This window comes from Neolamprologus multifasciatus, chromosome 19, assembly GCF_963576455.1.
Source record: "Neolamprologus multifasciatus chromosome 19, fNeoMul1.2, whole genome shotgun sequence".
Taxonomy (NCBI): Eukaryota; Metazoa; Chordata; class Actinopteri; order Cichliformes; family Cichlidae; genus Neolamprologus; species Neolamprologus multifasciatus.
The window spans coordinates 7,653,125-7,667,868 of record NC_140457.1 but is presented as its reverse complement, the minus strand read 5'-3'; the positions used below and the strand labels follow the sequence as shown (position 1 = coordinate 7,667,868).

Below are 14,744 nucleotides of genomic sequence, written 5' to 3'. Positions count from 1 at the left end.
ACATTCACCCAGCACCTATTTCTAAGTGCTTCCTAACAAACACCCACACATACTCCGATGGATGTATGAGAGAGCAACATGGGGTTAATATCTTGCCCAAGGATACTGGGATCAAACCACCAACCTTCCGGCGAGTAGGTAACCTGCTCTATCACCTGAGCTACAGCCACCCTAAGAATTCAGACCAGATTTTGATCACACAGACACAAACGGTGTAGGGCAGTTGCACATCTTAAGTAACTGAAACAGCTAATGAGCTGTGTTTCTGTGTCTAAAGAATACTCTTCTTGTCATAGTTTCTACAATTACATATATAGTTTCTTACAATTCTAAGAACATACTGCCACTTCCTTTTCTTTGTAGTAGTTTCATTCAATGTCAACAAAATTCAAAGCTTTTTACTCTTTAGTGCCCTCTAACTTTCTCAGATGACTATGGCATCCTTACTCTAATTTAAAAAACAACAACAAAAAATACTGTCTGCTCACCATAATGTCTTATGCTTGTTTTATACACTGAAGGTAAAAGGATGCACTACATCTCTACTGTAGTTCCTTTTACCAGCCTCCTCTTACCTAAGTTTTCCAAATGCACTTCCGTGAGACATCCTTTAACACTGAGAATACGACACTAATGTTGGTTTCCAGGTCACAGGCAGGAGGACACGGAAAAGTACCGAACTGAGAAAAGCCTTATGAATAACTTATGTGCAAAACCTTATTCTTCCAAATATTTTCTTCACTTGTTTTCTTCATTGTATTTATTTTGCTTAGATAAAAATAAGTACTTATTAAGCTATCATGGAAATACTGTAATAAATAAATATGTAAGTATAATTTCCTTTCTTTGGTTCATTTAAAAGGAAAAAAATGACCAACTGAAAGGTGCAGGCTGAAGCTCAAGGTTATGTAACACCTATCCCTGATTCAACAATCAGAAATGAAGGAAAATTAAATCAGCCTCATATGTGCTTGTTTCCTCTCATTTAACAGCTTCGGGATATGAAGTGAGAATTGGAGAATTAAATTTTTTTTTATATTGACTACGCTGAAATTGAAAGATAAAAATAAATATAATATGACAAGGACCTTATTATGATTGAATGAATGATCTTTATTGTCATTATAAATAGTACAATATAATTCAGTTTGCCTTTCTCTTAGGATAGAACTTAAAATAACAATAAATATATACAATTAACAAATAAACAGAATGTATAAAATAGGTAAGTACTTACAGATAAAAAAAAACTAAAATTAGCAGCAAACGTAAAATATAAAAATAGACTTACTCTAACTGAACTGTTTTTTTGCCATGTATATGGTCAGTTGTATAGGATAAAAACCATTATAAAAACCATTATATAATAATCTTGTTTCCTGTCCTGGCTTTTCTATGCTGGCTCACAGCAGATGGGCCCCAAGCTGCATAATGAAAATCCTGGATACGCCCCTGTTGAGGAAATAAACATAGGAGAACGTACGGCTTTAACTCTTAGCCCGCCTCCTCCTAGAGAGAGTAACACGACGTCACCGGGCTCGGCAGCCAATCCGAGAGCGATACGCTCTAGCTAGAGGAGATCTCCCATGTATTGGTGAAGCTGGTGTGCATTCGGCTGTGTGTATGTGTGTGAGTGTGCGTGTGTGAATGCGAACAAGTTGATATTCATTTAAATTTTTATTACCCCCCCTCCTCCCTCATCATAAACATATTTGAGTTAAACTCCGGGAGAGATAAAAGTAGTTAAACATACAGCAAAGGCAGAGTGACTCCGATGAACTCGAAAATAAGTTTGCTGCGCACTGCCTTTGAAAAGAAGCCGCATCTACGCAGTTTGAGGAATCTCGGTGTGTCGGTGTTTTTATCGACACCGGAGAGAGTCAGTGCAGCTGCTTTGTTGTGTGCCTTCTTTCAAAGTCGCTGGTGAAGTTGTTGTAACCGTCACGCTATAGGAGGCAGTAAAGCGGGGATAAGCCATACACGAGAAAATAAGACAAAATGCTGAAGACGCTGACGAAGAAGCTGAGAAGACATTCACTCAATGAGATCCATCCTTTCCAAGTGAAGGTAAGTTCATTACACACCGTGAAATGGTTGTCATGAAACTCGCAGCACAAACAGCTGAGAAAGAAAGTGACTCGTGTCTGTGTGTATGCGTGTCTGAGCGCAGCGTGGCTTTACTTTTGTCTCGTGACTCGCTTATGAACCTTTATTAACACTATTTCTCTTTCACACGCACAGAGCAGCAGTCATTCCCAGCCTTATACACCCCGAGTGGCCACAAAGCCCTATCAGATGGACTCCTCCATCTGCACCACCTCTGGTGGTCAAACTAGTTCATTTGGACTTATTTAAACTGAATCTGGACCACTTTCAGCTTACTGTTTACTCTTAGTGATTACATTCTGCTGACCATTTATCAGTTTTGGTTAGTAAATTGTCTCAGCTGTTTACCCATGACTCTTGGACGCTATTTTAACCATTAGTCCATTACTTTTAGTTACAAATTGAATTACAAGTTATTCATTACATCAAGCTGCCTGTTTGAACAATGTATCCTTTATCTTAACGAATAGTTGTTATCTACTATTCATAATTTTGAGGTAAAGTCTTTCTAGGAGCTACTTTGACTTCTTGTTTATTACTGTTTGACCAATTCCTAAATAGCGTTTTCTTTCTGTGGGACAGGCTAGAGCTTCATCACTGCTGTGTGTGTTTTTGGAGGTACTCTCAGCCTCATTCATTATCAATTCATTTTACTCTTCATGGCTACTACAGGTCTTTCCCTGGTGTTTACAAGTTAAGGTCTTAAAAATCCATCTTGAGCTAAACATGTTTGCCTCGCTGTCATATAAGAAAGGAGAAACACTGAGAAACATTGGCCTCCTGTGTGTAAGAGAAAGGCTGGTGGAAGTAGTTCAGAGTGTGCATATGTGTGTTCGGGGTGGGTGTGGGGGTACAAATTGAAGCTCATTTAGGATGTACACAAACATTTCAGTAAAAACCTTATTGCTGCAAGCTGCCCCCACATCTACATCTTTACCCTCCAATTGTCCACCACAGAATCCATGTAAGTGCTCCTCAGTTGTTGCTGGCTGTTCAGCTTGCATAATGCCTCTTTTTGGGGAGTTGAACGGTGAATTGTATCTTGCACGGGTCACTGACTTGCTCCATCTACAACACTATTGTGCGTCAACCAACTGTATAGTCGCATGGCAGCCATTTTGTGCCAAAGTGCGCCCATTCAAAGGCCTGGAGGTGGATATGGGGGAAAGTGTGCCATCCCTATTGTCTGCTATTGTTTGTGTTTGTTGATCTGCTCACTGGTGGAAACGTTCTGCCTGTCGTAGTGATGGGAAAAGTGAGTTGTGGGTTGTGACAAGGCTGGTTGCCTTCATGCTGGACTGACACAGGATGGCCTGTGAAAGCCTCTGCACAGCACTCTTAAACCAGTACAATGGTGATTTATAAGGAATTTCTGCTGGTATGACCCCTGCTCCAGGACCTGCACTAATGCAGTGTAATGATTCAAGAAGAGGCAGCCAATGGAGCACCTTTGACTGAAGGAATTTTAAATGATAATCAAGGTTTAGTATGATATTAGAATCTTAGTTAGTGATAGAAAGTGTACTCATGTCGATTATTGTGACACAAAGCCACAAACAGGAAAAAAAATGTTTTTTTGATTGTTTTTTTTCCATCATGGCTGACTTTTTTTTTTCTTCTGGTCCTGCTTTTTGTTGTCACTAAGATAGTATTTAGTATTTTATCACTCAGTTGGTGGGATGAAGCTCGCTGAGGCCTAGAGACTGGTTGGCAACCATCTGGCAACCTTGAGTCATGAGGGAAAGATGTGTATTCTTTGATCTTATTGTAAGTGGTTATTGGCAGTTGCTGTGGAAAACAATTATTAATGTCCTACTGATGCAGCCCTAGAGACCAGACATTGAGCTCCTGTAATCACTAGCTTCTTGGAAATACTCCCACCACTTTGCAAGTGGTTGGTGGAGGTTGCAAAGAAGTATGCAGTGGCAATACTTCCTTGCAATTGTTTTGGTCGCTTGCATGTTGTCACTGTCGCTAATAGTTTGCATGAAAGACATTAACTGTCTGCACAAATTTGCAAACTAATTGCCAAGTGGTCATTAGATTGAAAAGTACAACGCAAACTGAAAATGAAGAACTCCCACCTTCAAAGTAAAAGTGCCTTTTACAACTTTTACTTTGAAGTAAAAGTTCAAAGCGATAAATGGGGTCATCTGATTTTTGGGGTTTTCTGTTTTCTTTGTATTATTGTTGCATGTTTTCAATATAAAGCGCCTCGAGGCAACAGTTGTTAATGTGCTGGTTGGAGTGTTAAAGCCCCACTTTTCTGTAGATGAATGTTTCTGGTTCGTGTCACACTTTTTCAAGTAGCACTGCAGCTCGAAGGGTAAATGGTGAGTGTCCACATCCAAGTCTGTGTCTTCCATGTAAGTTTCTATCTGAAATCTGCTAGCGACTGAAATAATCACAAGGATGATTTTGGTGCAGCATCATCTTTGCACTGATTTCATTTGTTGAAGTACCGTCTGGCAACCACCTCCTAACTATCTGGGGAAAACACGTTTCCCTAGTGACCGGTGATTCCCGGGTTTTGTGACAAGTCCTTAGCCCTGTGTGATTGAGACCTAACCAAGCTAGCTACCATTAGCTGATAACTTTGCTATCTAGCCTCTTGTCTAAATAGAGCTTAACAATAACTGCCCACTTTTTAAGGGCTCCAGTTCCGGAATTTGAAATTCCTATTCATTCTGTCCATTGACGTTCCAGAAAATCCTTGTACAAAGAGTTTTAATCCTCAAACCAAGCCAACCAGCTTTGAAATGAATCATGACCATAAAAAGATTTAAATTGAATGTATAAGGGTTCAGTAGGCTCTAATTATATGTTTTAGCAGATTTTTTTTATGTCAGATGCCCTTCCTAATACACCCTTAGTGGGATTTGTGCCTTTTCCCAAGCACTAAAGGGAATATTTTATTTGTTAAGGGAGTGTGTAAACCACTACACTGTGGAGCCACAGGAACTACTTATCACACAGTGCATGCACAGCATATGCAAAATCCACAGCAACCTTCAAACCTTTTGAGTTTAATCCATGTAATGTTTTATAGTAGTATTTGTGAATATTAAACATTCATATTTCCATGGTAACAATGACCACCAGCAATCATAGACGTGATTGATCACGGTATAAATTGCGGATTGTGGATAGAGTAGATCTTTTCCACAACATTGGAAACAAAACATAGTTTTTGTTAAAGCTGATATCTTAAAGATTTCTAGTTTCTACAAGAGCACATACCATTGTTTCACAGTGTTGTAGCTCATCTACTTTGGATAGTAACACCACTATGACGCATAATCCATAAACCCATACGAAGGACATGAACCTCACTATTGAACTCTGTGTGGCGCTGCTGATATTTTATTCCTAGTAAAAGTTGGGAAATTATGGTCCAGATTTAAATCTTTGCAGCAGTTTTTTCTTGTACACTTTGACTCCTCCCCTTGCTGCTTTGGCCCTTACAGACCCAAAGAAGCTGATGTATTGGCTTCAGGATAGTTTAAAAGAGACTAAACGGTCTCTCAAGGTCCCGGAGCTTCGACAGATTAAAACCACTTAGAGCTACACTACTGTGAGGAAGATCCACCAGCTGAGTGTGAGCTGAAGACAAGCAAGCATGCCTGTCTCTATGCTGTGTGTCTTTATGAGAGGGGGAATGGAGTGTGACAGTGTCCATGACAGTGTGGAAGGGCAGAGCAAAGCTGATATGTGTGTGAACTGGGTGGTGTGTATTTGTGTGTGCGCACGCTGTGACATTGCCATTGATCCAGCTTAGCAAGCTGCTCAGTGATGCAAGGCACTGACAAGGATTTCATTCAACTGTTCTTGACACACAAACACACAAGTCTTTGTATGTGTTTGCATGCGTACACAATAGCAGTTTCTATGCTTTATTCCTGCAGGCTCATTTTCATTTTTGCTTATTTGTCCAAATGAACTTCAAGCACTCTCTTCTTTCTTTCTTTTTTCTTTCTGTCTTTTTATTCAGGACTAATGTAACACTGTACTGCGAATAAAACAAAAGTATGACTCAAACTTTCCTCGAAATATCAGCAAATCACCAGGTGAGGAAATGTATGGGTCAACCAAATCTGAACACAATTCTTACCTGACCGCTTCAGAATCAGCTAATTTGTTTGGTATAATAAGTATACCACATTTAATGAAGCCCTGCAAAATTTTACCTTCAAAATATGAGAATTTTTTCCCCCAGTATCCATGTTTCAGGAACATCAGTATGGTGAAATGTGTATCATAATTTAAATAGCAACACAGTAGCAGTTTATTATCTGTGATACAGAGTAGCAGAAGCAGGCATTGGTACCCCAAATGTTTAATTTCCTTTCCCACAATTCAGTGAAAGAAAAAGTGAAAAGTGCAATTTGGGTAAACTTTCAAGGGCCTTAATACTATGTGGGATAAGTGGCTAGTCAAAGCAGCATATGCGTACATTGATTCCAGGCTCATCCTGTAGCCGTGATTCATTGTGTGTCATAATAACTTTGTATAACGTAACTTGTAGTCACTTCCAACAGTTAAATGAGTTAAATGAAATCATGTTGATTTTGTGGATAGTTATTCTTATGTTGCTTCCAGGGAAATGGATAACTTTTAGCTCTCCATTGAAGGCTTTCTAAACTCAAACAACATATTGGCCACTGACATCTGTAAATGCTATCTTATTTGCCGTTATGCCAACATGAGTCAACAGGGCGTATATCAGCTGATATATTGGTCCATAAAGGTCACCTTTTCTATTTTAAAGTTCTTCTGTCATACTTCAACTCTCTAAAAAATTTTTAAGTACTATATAACTTTACTCTTACTGAGCTTTGTAGTTAGTTTGGTGGAGTTATTCTCAGGTGTAGTGCAGACCCACAGCTCACAGCAGTCCAAGCCCTCACCTCAAACTTAATTTGAATATTTGTCATGCAAAGTAGCAGCACAGACCTGGGTAGTAGTTGGACCGGAAGATGAAAATCACCACCAGTGATTAACATCAAAATGATATTTGAATGCTGTCACTGCAGAGCTACCTCCCAACAATGTGAGAATGACAGTGGAGGGTCATTAAGCTTTTTCAAATATTTTTTCACACCTGTTTTCAGATTCAACGCGATTGGGACCTTAAATATTAGTGCAATGCTAATGAGCATGGCAGGTTGTGCCGATTGAACTCCTGATTAGGTTGTGTTTGTGTTTGTGTTTTTTTTTTTTTTTTTGTGTTTTTTTTTCTTTGCATATAGTTCTCTATATCAGTAAAAGAACACATATAGTTCTTGGCCAGCTTTTCTTGGTGGACTGAAGGCTGGGTGAGAGGTTAAACTTTCCTGCCAAGCAGATGTTTCTCGCACAGCTTTCACCTACTTCCTAAGTGATTGTAGGAGATCATAAACTCATCATAAGACATATGATAACATTTATTAAGAAGCCCAAGAATAAGTTGCCTTATTTTCTAAATATTGACATATCCAAACATAACCTTCATTGGATTAGGTTCTTGTCTTTTTTGTCTAATTGTGCTTCATTCTTGGCTCTCGATGTGTACTTCAGTCACAACATAATATATAATCTTTAGATATAGAATAGCTAGGTAAGCTTCTGCTCACTTCTAATGTCGATGAACCTTGTAAATCCTTTTTCTCGCAATGTTAAACTTAATCTTAAAACATTAATTTATGAGAGCTGAAAGAATTTTCAAGAATGTCCTTACAGGTGGGGCACTACTGCTTTATATGCCATTTTTAGCAAATGTATTAAGATAAACAAAGTCTGTAAATAGTTGGGATTGTTTTGAAACTGGATAAAAACTGGCAGCCTGAAAGAACTAGAAAGTGTCTAAGTTTGCAACATTTAAATGGACAAAAATGTAGCGATATTGTATTGTGTGTATATATTATTGCTAGTGTACATGCAAAAACTTTTGCAGAAATACTGTTTGCAAGGCACCACCCACTTTTCTGTAATCCATACCTTTTCTGGTGTGGTGCTGTGACAAGTCAAACATGTTGTTATTACATATTCTCTAAAGAGTTGCAATTCCTCTAATAGCCACTTGAGGCTGGATAAAAAAGGAGGCAGTTCCCATAGACTACCATGTTAAAATGTCCAACTTTACAGCAGAAATGAACATGTTTACTGCCTGCTACGGAAAAACTGCTTTAGTCTATATTGCTCATTTCCATATTTATATATTAACTGTATATGGTTTCATTTTTTAAGTAAAGCAAACGTTTGTATTTTAATCATGTTATTAGAACCTGTTTGAGTCACAGGTTAGACTTGGGCAACTGTAGCTGCTACCTGTCTGCTGGGCTTGCTGTCAGCTGATTGGTTTTACTGAACCAGAGCTCTGGAGTGAGAGCATTTTAATGCAGTTATCTACATCATACTTTCTGGTTTTTTCTTTTTTTTTCTTTTTTTTTTTTTTTGTTTGTTTGTTTGTTTGTTTGTTTGTTTGTTTGTTTTTTCGTAGCATCCAAGAGAGTCTGGGCTTCATTTTTTTAGTGAGTGATATTGTAGTATTTATTAGTTTGTTGCTCAAAAGTTTAAATTGGAAGTCCATACCAGATACTTTGTTAGGCACATTTTGCTAATACTAGGTTGGATATAAGGTAAACCATAAGCTCTACGCTTTTTCTTATCAGACGGATAAAAATGCTAAGAAAATAAAAAATCGTAATATCTGTATTTGTTCGTGATTATAGTCTATGATGCAGCCTTTTTAAGTTGGAGTTATGCAGTCCAGGCTTGACCAGAGCATTATGCATGAACTGGACTCATTATCTTATGCAGACTACTAAGTGAAATACTGCTCACTTTACAGTAGCAAGGGAGCAACCATTAGCACCATATCCTGGAGCTGAACAGCTGGTGCTACAGCACAGTGTGATGGTGAATGTCAGTTAAGCAATAGCTAGAGTTTGTTGTAGCTAGCTGTGCCAAAGGAGTACCCGTATCAGATGTGGTTCACTGAGAACACATGCAGAGTTTTTCTCTCTTTCATAGTAATACCTGATATCAGATAACTGTCACACGCCAAGTTTTTGCTGTCTAGAAAAACAAAGTGAAACTTATTCAAATACTCATACATGCACCACGGCCTTGCTTCACACTCCCTGAGGAGATTTTGCATAGCTTATTTTTTATCATCTGTTGATATGTACTTGTTTTGCATTAAGAGAAATTTATCAGATGCTGTAGTAGCTTTTGAGTTCATGGGAAGGGGTCTCGTTCTGTTCATGCTTGAGCTGTTGTTGGTCTTTTAACCCCTTCTGGTGAGAAACTAGAAGCAAAGAACTTCTAAAGTCTCATAGCCAGATAGTGTAGCCCTATGGAGCCATATCCTCTCCCTCAAAAAACTTTCATGTGGTAAAAGTTATTCTTCTGTCAATTTTTATCACGTTTTTAATTGAAGAGGTCTCCAGTTAAAGTCATTTTTGCTTAGGAAGATTTCCAAGTGAATGAACGATACCACTATATCAGTGCTCAATGCTTCATATAATGCATCCTTTAGCAAAGGGTACTTTGGAGCATCCTTTATGAAAGGAAAGTCCCACAATTCATAGCAACCATCAGTTTGTGAAAACAAATAAACATAAATAACAAGTAATAGAAATCATGTAAATATTAACAGTGCATTTTCCATTTTGTGACATAACCTGCTAATATGCATGATTCTTTAACACAGTGTTGTTAAACCCAAAAATGAACTCTGAGAATAGATTTTCTATGATTAAACAAATAAGATTATGAGCTTTATCAAAGTGATCAAATTCATTTTAAGGTTCACTATCATTTAGTTTGCATTAGTTATGTCCATTATTGTATTGCAGTCTTTAGGACTGTCTTGACTTCAGTCCCAGAAAGTCAGAATAAGATTGTCTCTCCAGTAGGACGAGAAAATATGAGTGGACTTGATAAGCAACTAATCACAATCACTGTGGCCTCCATTAGATGAAGTATTTAAGATGTGGATGTCATTGTCATCTCTGGCTACTTCCATGTCAACAATATTCACATTGTTAAGTAGTCTTATGTAAGTATAGTCGAATTCCCTGAGCACAGTGGTTCACTTTTCCTAAGTCCTTAGAAATTCTCCTTTACAAATTTCCTTGACATGTTTTCCATTGAGATCAAGGTAAAGTGATTAGGAAAAGGAAGTCATTTTTTTGGTCTGTTTGACCGCAGCCGGGGTCAAGAGAATAGCTGTTGCTCTATTTTCAGATTTTGATTGCATTAAAATATCTTTCTGTAAGTCACAGTCAAAGGACCATGAGCCACTCCACCATCTGCCATTTTGATTTGTCTTTTTCCAGACACGAGTCACCTTCAGCCACCACAACCACATGCTTCTCACACACATGGGGTTTCTGTTGTGGTTTAACCACTTTACTAATGTCTGTTATCACTTGGAAACTGTTGTCATCGAGGGAGGACTTCATACCATATATCCTTAGCCAACCAATTAGAATTAGTAGACTGCTGTTTTTATGGGCAAAATTGTAAGTGTTGGATTTTTATTTTTTTTTTAAGCTGACATTTTTTGCAGGTGGCGTGGGGGGTCAAGATGCAGACAGAGCATGTTCATGGACATTGGCATGAAAATGTAAAATGTAAACGTGCCAGAATTTATCAGACTCATTCATTTTTCCGACTGACAGAGATTTGTCTGTGGAGAAGCTTTCAGAATTCCAAAGAAGCAGAGAAGCAAAAGCTGCTAACTTGATGTCAGTGGTGATCTCACTGCGAGTGAAAACTTATTTAAGAGACTCAGACTAAATTCCTGTCTCTTCTGAGTACAATTAAAATGTTTATAACCCGCAACTAGTACCAGTTCACTCTTGGTATCCTACAACAGTAATGTTAACAGGATTTCGACTGCTTTATGGATGCTGCCCAACAATAACTCTCTGTAGTATACAGTGGAGTTGAATCCCAAGCCAACCACTTGCCAAAACACATTTCCTCCTCACAGTTATTCCTCAACGTCTTTTTCATATGGAGTTCATGAAGTGAAGCTGTTTAACTGGAGACTCCCTCAGCCAAGGGGTTTTGTCTTGTGAAGTGGCTCTGGGTCTGTTCATTGAGTATTCTTCCCACAGCTCATGCACCAGTGAAAAGCATGACGGCTACACTCTTTTATTGCATGGAATATAATACACTTTTAGATGACTTTACTGTAATGGAATTTTATATTTTGTTCCCAAAATGTTCTTCATTAAGATAGGATAGCATCCTCTATATGTTCTAGAAAATGGTTGGTGATAACTTTTTAAAAATCTTTAGCGGTAACATTGTTAGAACATCTTGCCTTGAGATTCCTGAAGGTGGCATGTTTTTTAAAATGAATGAATTACTTTGAGCAAGTGGAGCTTCCAATTTAGCATCTTCAGCTGTAGCTCGTTTTCAGTTCGTTTCAGTATTTGTAGGATATTTATTGCTTCAGTTAATGTTCCTGTAGGGTTAAAAAGTTCTGTTAATTGTTGCCTTTCATTTTTAAGCATTGCCATGTTGTTCCCTAAACTCCTTAAACTCTTGTTGTTATATTGTCAATAAATGTAGTAATTACATTCATAGGAAATGGACTGTTTTGTACACTTTTCCATGCTTTTTCCTACATGAGTGCTTGGTGTCTAACATTAATACTACAATGGATGCATCAGAGAAAAACTTGGGGAAACATTAGCTGGGCTTCTCTACTGACTTATCCTCTGGGTGCAAATTTTAAATGCACTACTGATGTAGTCAGCTGATATCTGGGACCAACCTTGGGGTTCGGTATCTTGCTCAAGGATAGATTGGCATCCAGACTGGAGCAGCAAGGGATTAAACAATCAACTTCCTGATTAACAGAGGACCTGTAGCTCCTGAGCTATAGCGACCCCAAATGGCCTTTAGTTGATGAGCCATGTCATTGCTGGTAGTATGCTATATACTCGGGGAATAAGTCATATTAATTTAGCACATAGCACTTGGTCAAACTGGAAACTTTGGCATGTAGTGCTTACTACCTACTGCTAGCACTGTCACCTCACACCAAGAAGGTTCCTTCTTCAAATCTACTTTGCCTTTCTGTGTGGAGTTGTGGATATTCTGTTAAAACCTGCTTGCATTTCCTCTAGATACTCCGGATACACACATGTTTATTTAACCGGTGATTCTAAATTGGCAAATGACATGTATGATTATCTGTTTCTCTGTGTTAGACCATATAAAATCTGGAATAGATTAGGGACTTGTCTGTGGAGCACCTCAGCTCTTGGTGGAAGTAAACTGGGACAGGCTACGTTCATTTCACAAACCTACCACCAGATCCATTATCTGGGCTTCTCTGCTGACTTAGCCTCGGGGTGCAAATTTTGAATGCACTACTGATGTAGTCAGCTGATATCTGGGACCAAAATTTCTTTTTTGTTCTGCAAATCTTTGTTTAAGAATTCAAATCGATTAAAAAATAATAAAAAGCTAAGCCTTTGATAATAGGCATTTGGGAAAAATGTCCATCTTTCACACCCAGCTTGGATTGTTTACCTGCATACCTGCTAAAACCTGCTCAGATTTGACTTTTTGATGTTATCAGACTTACTCTTGGAGAGTATAAGCAACTGAAGTTTTTAAAGGAAGCATTAAATGAAGGGGACACTCCAGTTAAACATTTGTAAATGGCCAATCACAAGGAGGTAAAAAACCTCTTATTAAATGGTCCCAAAGGTTTTTGGTCTAGTCTAAAATATAATCTATAAATTAACATTGTTTTCAAGGGTCATTTAGACACTGTCCTACTTTGTGAAAGACAAAAATCATTGAGCTAGCAACATAAAGTGTGGAAAGAGTGTTTGCAGTGTTACATCATCAGACTTGCTTTGGCCCATTCTTTGGTCTGCACTGATATGACACATTGGGCTGTATGACATGTTTTCAGTTAGTTTAGCCTACATGGGTCTGTAGCAATTTAAGGAAACTACGTTTATGATTAATAGGAGTTTTGGCTGACAGAAAGTCGGCCAAAACTCCTGTTACTTATTACTGCTGATATAAGATGTGAATAATGTGATTTCAACGGCCTTGATGTTGTTGCATAACAGCATACTCTGGAACTTCCACTTAATATGAATTGAATACTGTCCTCCCTGTATTTGTCTTTGAAACCCTGGCTCATTTTCCCCTTTTTCACTGTATTTTTTTGAAGGCCTTCAGAAAGAGGAGGAGGAGGAGGAGGTGGCGTGTGTGTGTGTGTGTGTGTGTGTGTGTGTGTGTGTTACACACTAGAAGGGAGGACACTGTATGTTTGTGTGGATGTATGTGTGTCATCGTACACACAAGCTCAAGCACAGATGGCAGCTGCTCAGCGAAGCCTCGGAGTGGTAATTACTGAGTGTGAGGCGCATTACTTAACTGTTAGCTTTGCAGTCTGCAGGGTATCTGTATTGTTGTTGCTGCTGTAGAGGAGGAAACGATTTTTAAAGAGACAGTCTGGTTTAGGTTGAATGTTTTTCTGTGCAGCAACTTGTGTATGTTTACTGAAGCCAGGCAAAATTTTACTCTCAAGGTATGAATATTTTCTAATGTAAAGGCTCTGGAATTATACAAAAGTGAGTTAAAGTTTGGTGATTTTTAGTTTGCATTATTGCTGCAAAACCTGTGAACTAAAAGAGATATACACATGAAATATTCAGGGCTAAAAAAACACTTTTAAGCCCTGTTAAAACTGCAAAGAAATCAGTTTTACACCCACACCAAGTGTCACGATCTAAGACCAAAAACTTTCTTTTCTTTGGCTTGAAAGAGAAGGACCCTTATATATCCTTGTATGATAAACTTTGCATTTTTTGTGTATGTGTGTGTAATATTAAGATTCATATCAGCAGGGGATATGAGGGGTTAATTTAGCATTGCATGTTTGACCTACAGTACAAGCTGATGCTTTTTCCAGATTTCCTACCATGGCAGCGGAGAGGGAGGGGAGAGCGATGACTCAGAAGGGGAGAACCAGGAGCTTGCACAGATTGACAGAGGTATGTTCCCACTGCCAGGCAAATCACCTTTAATTGAAAATAGATGATGACTTTCTGTTTTGGGTCAAAAATAAAGATTAGAGGGGAACACTGATTACTGGAGGAGAATTTTGACTCTGGAAATGTCCTTCAAATTATTACAGTGTTTTCTGGGAAACGAAAAAAGTTTTAATCACCTAAGAAATGCAGTAAAGGTGAAAAGAGGATGCTGAAAGAGCCATTCATACTTATACTTGTAGTTGGCCGTAACAGATTGCTTACAGGAAACTTGAAAAGCGTTTCACTTCAATCAACTTCAGCTACTTCAGAAACCTGCTGGCAGAAGTTTCATTAGAAAAAGGAAATACGGCCAAATAGCAGCTGCACTAAGGTCATTTATAAAGCTTCTAGTTTTAGGATTTTAAAAAATTTCATTGGCTCTTTTTAAAGCATCTACGTCGTCTGGGATCTCATTATCTCTCAGACACCTTAAAAAGTAGATGTATTCATTGCACTTTTCTTGACTGATTCAGATTTTGTCTTTCTTTTAAATTCTGAATGTGACCTGCCGATACCGAACTATAACTGACAGCGCGTACAAACAATTTCAACTTTTCGTCAACGTAAAATTAAATATTC

The 14,744-nt window shown here is 38.3% G+C and overlaps 1 protein-coding gene across 2 annotated transcripts in view; it reads left to right on the top strand.

Annotated features, from left to right (window-relative positions):
- The first annotated feature begins 1,543 nt into the window (after positions 1-1,543).
- The window catches only part of LOC146495873 (uncharacterized), a 30,445-nt gene continuing 17,244 nt past the window's right edge, over positions 1,544-14,744 (top strand). Inside the window, exons 1-2 of one of the 2 annotated variants that reach the window (XM_085142875.1) lie at positions 1,544-2,067; positions 14,045-14,126. In XM_085142875.1, coding sequence (XP_084999001.1) covers positions 1,999-2,067; positions 14,045-14,126 — 151 coding nt within the window. In that variant the 5' untranslated portion in view covers positions 1,544-1,998. The remainder of the gene's footprint in view (positions 2,068-14,044; positions 14,127-14,744) is intronic. The other variant, XM_085142876.1, reaches the window with a different exon arrangement.